The sequence below is a fragment of the Salvelinus sp. IW2-2015 genome, unplaced genomic scaffold (genome assembly GCF_002910315.2).
Source record: "Salvelinus sp. IW2-2015 unplaced genomic scaffold, ASM291031v2 Un_scaffold5866, whole genome shotgun sequence".
NCBI lineage: Eukaryota > Metazoa > Chordata > Actinopteri > Salmoniformes > Salmonidae > Salvelinus > Salvelinus sp. IW2-2015.
In genome coordinates this window covers 29724-40713 of record NW_019947131.1, presented here as the reverse complement: position 1 = coordinate 40713, position 10990 = coordinate 29724, and the positions used below count along the sequence as shown (strand labels likewise).

Here is a 10990-nt window from a genome sequence, read left to right as displayed (position 1 = left end):
CTGGTGGGTGGCTTTAGTTTAGTTGGGAGGGGTGGCTTAAAAGTTTAGTTGGTTGGGTGGGTGGCTGTTAATTTAGTTGGCTGGTGGGTGACTTTAGTTTTAGTTTGGTTGGTGGGTGATTTAGTTTAGTTGCTGTGGTGGGTGGTGGGTGACTAGTTTAGTTTGGTGGTGGTGGCTTTAGTTTAGTTGGCTGGTGGGTGCTTTAGTTTGTTGGCTGGTGGGTGCTTTAGTTTAGTTGGGAGGGGGTGGCTTTAGTTAAGTTGGGAGGGGGGTGACTTTAGTTTAGTTGGCTGGTGGGTGGCTTTAGTTTAGTTGGGAGGGGGGTGACTTTAGTTTAGTTGGGAGGGGGGTGGTTTAGTTTAGTTGGGTAGGGGGGTGACTTTAGTTTAGTGGCTGGTGGCGTGCTTTAGTTTTATGGCTTGGGAGTGGGGGGTGACTTTAGTTTAGTTGGCTGGTGGGTGGCTTTAGTTTTAGTTGGGAGGGGGGTGGCTTTAGTTTAGTTGGGGGGGGTGGCTTTAGTTTAGTTGGCTGGTGGGGTGACTTTAGTTTAGTTGGGAGGGGGTGGCTTAGTTTAGTTGGCTGGTGGGTGGCTTTAGTTTAGTTGGGAGGGGGGTGGCTTTAGTTAGTTGGCTGGTGGGTGACTTTAGTTTTAGTTGGGAGGGGGGTGGCTTTAGTTTAGTTGGCTGGTGGGTGACTTTAGTTTTAGTTGGGAGGGGGGTGGCTTTAGTTTAGTTGGATGGTGGGTGACTTTAGTTTAGTTGGCTGGTGGGTGGGTGGGGTGGCTTTAGTTAAGTTGGCTGGTGGTGACTATTTAGTTGCTGGTGGGTGACTAATTTAGTGGCTGTGGTGGTGGGTGGCGTGACTAGTTTAGTTGGCTGGTGGGTGACTAGTTTACGTTTGGCTGGTGGGTGGGTGGGGTGGGTGACTCGTTTAGTTGGTGGTGTGGTGACTGTTTAGTTTAGTGGTGGGTGACTAGTTTTAGTTAGGCTGGTGGGTGGGTTACTAGTTTAGTTTATGGTGGGTGGGTGACTAGTTTAGTTGGCTGGTGGTGACTAGTTTAGTTGGCTGGTGGGTGACTAGTTTAGTTGGACATAGTGGGTTGAGCGGTATTAGTTAGTTGGCGTGGGGTGGGTGGGGCTTGGTTAGGTTTATTGGGCTGGTGGGTGGTGGGTGACTGAGTTGGAGGTGTGGTGCTTTAGTTTAGTTGGTTGGGGTGACTTTAGTTTAGTTGGCTGGTGGGTGATAGTTTAGTTGGGAGGCGGGTGAACTATTAAGTTTAGGTTGGTTGGGTGGTGACTTTAGTTTAGTTGGCTGGTGGGTGACTAGTTTAGTTTGGGAGGGGGGTGGACTTTAGTTTTAGTTGGCTGGTGGGTTTGATTTAGTTTAGTTGGAGAGGCGGGTGACTTTAGTTTAGTTGGTGGTGGGTGACTTTAGTTTAGTTGTCTGGTGGGTGACTAGTTTATTGGGCTGGTGGGTGACTATGTTTAGTTGGCTGGTGGGTGGCTTTAGTTTAGTTGGCTGGTGGTGGCTTTAAGTTTAGTTGGGAGGGGGTGGACTTTAGTTATGTTGGTTGGTGGGTGGCTTTAGTTTAGTTGGCTGGTGGGTGACTTTAGTTTAGTTGGCCGAGTGGGTGCTTTAGTTTAGTTGGTTTGGTGGAGTGGCTTTAGTTTAGTTGGCTGGTGGGTGGTTTAGTTTAGTTGGGGAGGGGGGTGGCTTTAGTTTAGTTGGCTTGTGGGTGGACTTATAGTTTAGTTGGAGAGGGGGTAGGCTTTAGTTTTAGTTGGAAGGTGGTGACTTTAGTTTAGATTGGCTGGTGGGTGGGTGGGTGGCTTTAGTTTAGTTGGCTGGTGGGTTGCTAGTTTAGTTCGGCTGTGGTGACTTTAGTTTAGTTGGCTGTGGGTGGGTGGGGTGTGGCTTAGTTTAGTTTGGCTGGTGGGTGACTAAGTTTTAGTTGGCTTGTGTGGGTGACTAATTAGTGTTGGCTGGTGGGTTGGTGGGGTGACTAGTTTAGTTGGCTGGTGGGTGACTAGTTTAGTTGGCTGGTGGGTGGGTGGGTGGGTGACTAGTTTAGTTGGCTGGTGGGTGAAACTGAGTTTAGTTGGCTTTGGTGGGTGAACTAGTTTAGTTGGCTGGTGGGTGGGTGACTAGTTTAGTTGGTGGTGTTGGAGTGCTAGTTTTAGTTAGGCCTGTGGGTGACTTAGTCTTAGTTGGTGGTGGGTGACTAGTTTAGTTTTGGCTGGTTGGGTGACTAGTTTAGTTTGTGCTGGTGGGTGGCTTTAGTTTAGTTGGCTGGTGGGTGGCTTTAGTTTAGTTGGGAGGGGGGTGGCTTTAGTTTAGTTGGTTGGTGGGTGGCTTTAGTTTAGTTGGCTTGGTGGGTGACTAGTTTAAGTTGGCTGGTGGGTGGCTTTAGTTTAGTCTGGTTTGGTTGGTGACCTTTAAGTTTACGTTGGCTGATCCAACTAAACTAGTCACCCACCAGCCAACTAAACTAAAGTCACCCACCAGCCAACTAAACTAAAGTCACCCACCAGCCAACTAAACTAAAGTCACCCACCAGCCAACTAAACTAAAGTCACCCCCCTTGCTTAAACTTTTTGTGTTACTTTGAAACAGACACCAATGATTCCAGCTCTGAGGCAAGCCAAGTGACGGTATCCATAGTAACATGATGTAATCCAGAAAAAAACATTTTGGGGGAGGATTGTCAGAGAAAAGTCCATTATGAATTCAGCTTTGATCTAATGCAGCTACTGCAAAGCCTTAGTCTGTAATCAACTCAGCTGGGAGCCTGGCACATAGATTTGTACTGAAATTGCTTTGGGATGCAGGTGTGTTTGGGGTAAACAAAATATTTTGTCTACTTACTCATAGAAGGTGGTCCATCCGTTGTTGTTACTCTTCGTAGCCAGTAACGAGGAGCTCCCGTGATAGGTCATCATAGCCAGCTCCTGCCCCTGAGCAGCGATGGTCTTCAGGGCGTTGTTGGTCCCAATGGTGAACCAGAAAGTCTGTCCATCAGGCACCATCAACCACAGAGGCATGCCTGTTGTATCCCTCCTGATCAATCAATCAATCGATCAATCAATTAATTCATCAAACTGCATGTACAGTGTATATAGCATATTTCTGACAACAAATTAAGTTCAAAGTGCTTAACAAATAAACTAATAAAAGGTGAAAAAGAAAAAAAACAATATGTCATCTAGACAAACATAAAACTAAGATAACAATTGAATTAGTAAAATAARAGACTAGCGTAGCAATAACATAGATAGATGAATAGATAAAAGCAGGACACCTGATGGTCACTATGTTGTTGTTCTGATCCGTGATGCTGGCCAGGTCTCCCTCTCCAGAGTAGGTCAGGTTATAGAGGTCATCCCCAGTGGTCAGACTCTGAGTATAGATGTGACTACCATTGGAGTCAAAGAGATAGAGTTCATCGCTAATGGGGGAGGAGACCTCGTACATGCTGAGAGGGTTCAGGTAAGGCTTGTTCCGTCGGACGGAACGAATACGGATGTTGCCAAGGTCGGCGATGAAGAGTTCACCATCAGGGGAGACAGCCAATGAAGACGGGGCGTTGACTTTGGCATCTTTTGCGTAGCCATCGTCGCCGGAGTAACAGTCACAGTTAGCGTCGTTAGTACAGTCACAGCCGCTGGGCGCCCCGGCCACCAATGAAATCTCTCCGTTGGTGGACACCTGAAATTTACAGGAAATGTTTACATGCGAGTAAAAGATTCTCCGTCTTGTCCGGACAGAGAGTATTACAGTGCGTTTAACGATCATGATCATTGCTAGTAAATAAGTAAAACAGTAAAATAGTAGTCTAGGTAATCAATCGATCAATCAAATGTATTTACAAAGCCCTTTTGACATCAGCTGAGATCTCAAAGTGCTGTACAGAAACCCAGCCTAAAACCCCAAACAGCAAGCAATGCAGGTGTAGAAGCACGGTGGCTAGGAAAAACTCCCTAGGAAAGGCAGGAACTTAGGAAGAAACCTAGAGAGGAACCAGGCTATGAGGGGTGGCCAGTCATCTTCTGGCTGTGCTGGGTTGAGATTATAACAGATTATAAAGGGTTATCTTGTGAGACTGGGTAAATCCAGGTATGATGGACCCAGGTAAGTCCAGGTATGATGACCCAGATAAATCCAGGTATGATGACCCAGATAAGTCGAGGTATGATGACCCAGATAAGTCGAGGTATGATGACCCAGATAAGTCGAGGTATGATGGCCCAGATAAGTCGAGGTATGATGGCCCAGATAAGTCGAGGTATGATGACCCAGATAAGTCCAGGTATGATGACCCAGATAAGTCCAGGTATGATGACCCAGACAAGTCCAGGTATGATGACCCAGGTAAGTCCAGGTAAAAGTAAGAAGTTGTTTCTCTATCTCACCTGTCTCACACGGTTGATCTTCTTCTCGTCTGACTCAGAGATATACAGGATGCCATTGTGAGAGACGGCGAGAGCGTTGGCAGACACCAGGGTGGCGTGGACGGCCACCTTGCTGACCAGGAAGTGATCCAGGCCGGGCACCTGGCAGTGCATGGGCCTCCCTGCCACGATACGCACCTGGTGGTTACATTTGACATTTGAATCATTTAAATGTATCAGACGGTCCAATACTCTTATCCAGAGGGCATTACAATCAGTGTATTCAACTTACGTAGGTAAAACAACCACATATCACAATATTTTCAAGTAAAGTCTAGTATAGTACAGTCTAGTGTTAAGTGTTTTGTTTCCTCACCTGGTGGTTCTCAGAGATCTGCAGTACCACATTGTTATCCAGGACGTACAGAGAGTTATCCATGGGACTGACAGCCAGGTCTGTGGGCCACTCCAGACGCACCTACAGAGGAACAGACACACAACGTAGAGAGAGTTATCCATGGGACTGACAGGTATGATGAGAGGTCAACAACAGACAGTAGAGATGTGAGGAGAGGTCAACAACAGACAGTAGAGATGTGAGGAGAGGTCAACAACAGACAGTAGAGTTGTGAGGAGAGGTCAACAACAGACAGTAGAGATGTGAGGAGAGACAGGCAGACAGACAGACAGACAGACACCAGACAGACAGACAGACAGACAGACAGACACCAAACCATGTGAGGACAGGGTCTTTCAGTCCATAATACTTTGAAAGCTTATTTTTTGTTATTTCTCGATCTATTCACATTTCATCATTCTATCTGAGAGGAAAACGATAAACCCTGGGGGGGGCATTTTTATGGGGGGGGAACAAGAGTTGTTGAGAAGCATTTATAGGACCGGTAGATCGTGTTGAAAACATCCAGCTATCTCGTAACAGCTCCACAGGCCTGGGAGCTAAAACCATTTCATTTAGGGAGGAGATATACTATCGCCACACCTCAGCCCTCCACCCCTCACAGTGGATGTCTCTCTCAGCTGTGGGTCATTAATTTGTTAATGGAAAAAAACACGGCGGGAGGTAAAGTCCTTGAAGAGAGAAAATGGAGGACTACTTATGAAATGAAAGGCACTGCTCACCTCCAGCCTCCCAAATTATGACTTATTGTTATGAAAATAATAGCCCCCCCACCACCGCCCCCGCCTCTCTGAGGAGAGCAGTATGAAGCGTCGTATTTCAATAGCAGGGCAGGGAACAGCAAAAAGGAAGAGGTCTTCATTTACTGGGAAATAGAACGAGCATTTCTCGATGCCCTGGACAGCTTATTACGACACGAGAGCTGGATGATTTGGATTCCTCATCCTACAACTGGGAAATAGGACAACGCAGGATCAAATTACCTTGCAATGACTACACCTGAGTAATCTTTCCTAGTGGGTCGGGTTAATGCAAAGTTCTTAAACCTCCAACCTCAGAAAATGATTGGGGAGCAATCCCTAAAGTATAAACTAATACGTTAACATAGTGGTAAATTATGTTATGAACTTGCCTTCGTCAAACAGAAATCCATACTCAATTTAAGATAATACTTTGAAGAGTATTTTATAGACTGTGTATAAAGTAAAACAAGTAAACACAGCAGGAGAAAATCCTGCAGAATCCAAACACCGTGAGAGAGAGAGTATATCACGGTGACTGTCCATAGAGGAAGATACAGGGTTATGATTTGGTCACAAAGTGGGTTCAACCTTCAACTGACAATAGTTAAACAATATATCAGCAAAACATGGATGAAAAACTTAAAATCGCTGACTTGTGGATTAAAATGGCCCGGGGGAAATACTTTCTAACTGATAAATGTGAAATAGGCTCAGGATGCCACGTTAAATTCCACTTCACAAGCTGATCCCAACAGCTCTGCCTGCATTCTACAAGCCTCCAGCCTCCTATAAAAACACAGAGAGCTAGCCCTCCCCAACCAATCCCCCCCCCCAGGCGAGGATATAGGACCAGGGTAGATCGTGTTGAAACATCCAGCTATCTCGTAACAGCTCCACAGGCCTGGGAGCTAAAACCATTTCATTTAGGGAGGAGATATACTATCGCCAACACCTCAGCCCCTCCACCCTCCACAGTGGATGTCTCTCTCAGCTGTGGGTCATTAATTTGTTAATGGAAAAAAACACGGCGGGAGGTAAAGTCCTTGAAGAGAGAAAATGGAGGACTACTTATGAAATGAAAGGCACTGCTCACCTCCAGCCTCCCAAATTATGACTTATTGTTATGAAAATAATAGCCCCCCACCACCGCCCCCGCCTCTCTGAGGAGAGCAGTATGAAGCGTCGTATTTCAATAGCAGGGCAGGGAACAGCAAAAGGAAAGAGGTCTTCATTTACTGGGAAATAGGAACGAGCATTTCTCGATGCCCTGGACAGCTTATTACGACACGAGAGCTGGATGATTTGGATTCCTCATCCTACAACTGGGAAATAGGACAACGCAGGATCAAATTACCTTGCAATGACTACACCTGAGTAATCTTTCCTAGTGGGTCGGGTTATGCAAAGTTCTTAAACCTCCAACCTCAGAAAATGATTGGGGAGCAATCCCTAAAGTATAAACTAATACGTTAACATAGTGGTAAATTATGTTATGAACTTGCCTTCGTCAAACAGAAATCCATACTCAATTTAAGATAATACTTTGAAGAGTATTTTATAGACTGTGTAATAAAGTAAAACAAGTAAACACAGCAGGAGAAAATCCTGCAGAATCCAAACACCGTGAGAGAGAGAGTATATCACGGTGACTGTCCATAGAGGAAGACATCAGGGTTATGATTTGGTCACAAAGTGGGTTCAACCTTCAACTGACAATAGTTAAAATATATCAGCAAAACATGGATGAAAAACTTAAAATCGCTGACTTGTGGATTAAAATGGCCCGGGGGAAATACTTTCTAACTGATAAATGTGAAATAGGCTCAGGATGCCACGTTAAATTCCACTTCACAAGCTGATCCCAACAGCTCTGCCTGCATTCTACAAGCCTCCAGCCTCCTATAAAAACACAGAGAGCTAGCCCTCCCCAACCAATCCCCCCCCCCCCAACCCATCTCCTTCTCCCCATCGCAACCCCAACGTTAAGAACTAGGCTCCCCCAACCCAATCCCTTCTCCCATCCCAACCCAACAAAATATTCTAGACCTTCCCCAACCACAACATAATATCTAGACCTTCCTCCCCCCAACCACAACATAAATATCTAGACCTTCCCCCAACATAAATATCTAGACTTCCCCCAACCACAACATAGATATCTAGACCTTCCCCAACATAAATATCTAGACCTTCCCCCAACCCCAACATAAATATCTAGACTTTCCCCCCAACCCCAACATAAATATCTAGACCTTCCCCCAACCCCAACATAAATATCTAGACTTTCCCCAACCCACAACATAAATATCTAGACCTTCCCCCAACCCAACATAAATATCTAGACCTTCCCCCCAACCCAAACATAAATATCTAGACTTTCCCCCAACCCAACATAAATATCTAGACCTTCCCCCAACCCAACATAATATCTAGACCTTCCCCCCAACATAATATCTAGACCTTCCCCAACCCAACATAAATATCTAGACCTTCCCCCCAACATAAATATCTAGACCTTCCCCCCAACCCCAACATAAATATCTAGACTTTCCCCCCAACCCCAAACAATAAATATCTAGACTTTCCCCCCCAAACCCAACATAAATATCTAGACTTCCCCCCAACCCAACAAAATATCTAGACCTTCCCCACACCACAACATAGATATCTAGACCTTCCCCCCAACATAGATATCTAGACCTTCCCCCCAACAAAATATCTAGACCTTCCCCCAACCCCAACATATATATCTAGACCTTCCCCCAACCCCAACATAAATATCTAGACTTCCCCCCAACCCCAACATAAATATCTAGACTTTCCCCCAACCCCAACATAAATATCTAGACCTTCCCCCAACCCACCATAAATATCTAGACCTTCCCCCCAACCACAACATAAATATCTAGACCTTCCCCCCAACCCCAAACATAAATATCTAGACCTTCCCCCAACATAAATATCTAGACCTTCCCCCCAACCCCAACAATAAATATCTAGACCTTCCCCCCAACATAAAATATCTAGACCTTCCCCCAACCACAACATAAATATCTAGACCTTCCCCAACCCAACATAAATATCTAGACTTCCCCCCAACAATAATATCTAGACCTTCCCAAACCACAACATACATATCTAGACCTCCCCCCCAACCACAACATAAATATCTAGACCTTCCCCCAACCCAACATAAATATCTAGACCTTCCCCCCAACATAAATATCTAGACCTTCCCCCAACCACACATAAATATCTAGACCTTCCCCCAACCCCAACAAAATATCTAGACCTTCCCCCCAACATAAATATCTAGACCTTCCCCCCAACCACAACATACATATCTAGACCTTCCCCCAACCAAAACATACATATTATCTAGACTTTCCCCCCAACCCCAACATAAATATCTAGACCTTCCCACAACCCCAACATAAATATCTAGACCTTCCCCAACCCCAACATAAATATCTAGACCTTCCCCCAACCCAACATAAATATCTAGACCTTCCCCCCAACATAAATATCTAGACCTTCCCCCAACCACAACATACATATCTAGACCTTCCCCCAACCACAATATACATATCTAGACCTTCCCCCCCAACCACAACATAAATATATTGACCTTCCCCCAACCACAACATAAATATCTAGACCTTCCCCCCAACCACAACATACATATCTAGACCTTCCCCCCAACCACAACATACATATCTAGACTTCCCCCCAACCACAACATACATATCTAGACCCTTCCCCCCCAACCACAACATAAATATCTAGACCTTCCCCCAACCACAACATACATATCTAGACCTTCCCCCCCCAACCACAACATACATATCTAGACCTTCCCCCCCCACAACATAAATATCTAGACCTTCTCCACAACATACATATCTAGACCTTCCCCCCAACCACAACATAAATATCTAGACCTTCCCCCCAACCACAACATACATATCTAGACCTTCCCCCCAACCACAACATAAATATCTAGACCTTCCCCCCAACCACAACATACATATCTAGACCTTCCCCCCAACCACAACATACATATCTAGACCTTCCCCCCCAACCACAACATAAATATCTAGACCTCCCCCCCAACCACAACATACATATCTAGACCTTCCCCCCCAACCACATAAATATCTAGACCTTCCCCCAACCACAACATAAATATCTAGACTTTCCCCCAACCACAACATATATCTAGACCTTCCCCCCAACCACAACATACATATCTAGACCTTCCCCAACCACAACATACATATCTAGACCTTCCCCCCAACCACAACATAAATATCTAGACCTTCCCCCAACCACAAACATATATCTAGACCTTCCCCCCAACACAACATAAATATCTAGACCTTCCCCCCAACCACAACATACATATCTAGACCTTCCCCCAACCCCAACATACATATCTACACCTTCCCCCCCAACCCAACATAAATATCTAGACCTTCCCCCCAACCACAACATAAATATCTAGACCTTCCCCCCAACCACAACATACATATCTAGACCTTCCCCCCAACCACAACATAAATATCTAGACCTTCCCCCCCAACCACAACATACATATCTAGACCTTCCCCCCCAACCACAACATAAATATCTAGACCTTCCCCCAACCCCAACATACATATCTAGACCTTCCCCCCAACCACAACATAAATATCTAGACTTCCCCCAACCCCAACATACATATCTAGACCCTTCCCCCCAACCACAACATAAATATCTAGACCTTCCCCCCAACCCCAACATACATATCTAGACCTTCCCCCCCAACCACAACATAAATATCTAGACCTTCCCCCCAACCACAACATACATATCTAGACCTTCCCCACAACATAAATATCTAGACCTTCCCCCCCAACCCCCAACATACAGTGGCTATAGTGCACAACTTTTTTATCACAGGTCACTGGTCAAAAGTACAGTGGCTTGTGAAAGTATTCCACCTCCTTGGCCTTTTTCCTATTTTGTTGCTTTACAACCTGGAATTTAAAATAGATGTTTGGGGGGTTTATTATTTGATTTACACAACATGCCTACCACTTTGAAGATGCAAATATTTTTTTATTGTGAAACAAACAAGAAATAAGGAAAAAAAACAGAAACTTGATCGTGCATAACTATTCACACCCTCAAAAGTTAATACTTTGTAGAGTAACCTTTTACAGCAATTACAGCTGCAAGTCTCTTGGAGAATGTCTCTATAAGCTTGGCACATCTAGCCACTGGGATTTTAGCCCATTCTTCAAGGCAAAACTGCTCCAGGTCCTTCAAGTTGGATGGGTTCCGCTGGTGTACAGCAATCTTTAAGTCATACCACAGAATCTCAATTGGATTGAGGTCTGGGCTTTGACTAGGCCATTCCAAGACATTTAAATGTCTTAAACCACTCAAGTGTTGCTTTA

The 10990-nt window shown here is 45.1% G+C and overlaps 1 protein-coding gene across 1 annotated transcript in view; it reads right to left on the bottom strand.

Annotated features, from left to right (window-relative positions):
• Positions 1–2865: 2865 nt before the first annotated feature.
• LOC112078556 (teneurin-4-like) overlaps positions 2866–10990 on the bottom strand; it is a gene marked incomplete at its 3' end in the record, with an annotated part of 12345 nt that continues 4220 nt past the window's right edge. Inside the window, exons 2-5 of the mRNA XM_024144757.1 lie at positions 4765–4866; positions 4410–4586; positions 3299–3705; positions 2866–3057 (exon numbers count right to left, since the gene is read on the bottom strand). Coding sequence (XP_024000525.1) covers positions 2866–3057; positions 3299–3705; positions 4410–4586; positions 4765–4866 — 878 coding nt within the window. The remainder of the gene's footprint in view (positions 3058–3298; positions 3706–4409; positions 4587–4764; positions 4867–10990) is intronic.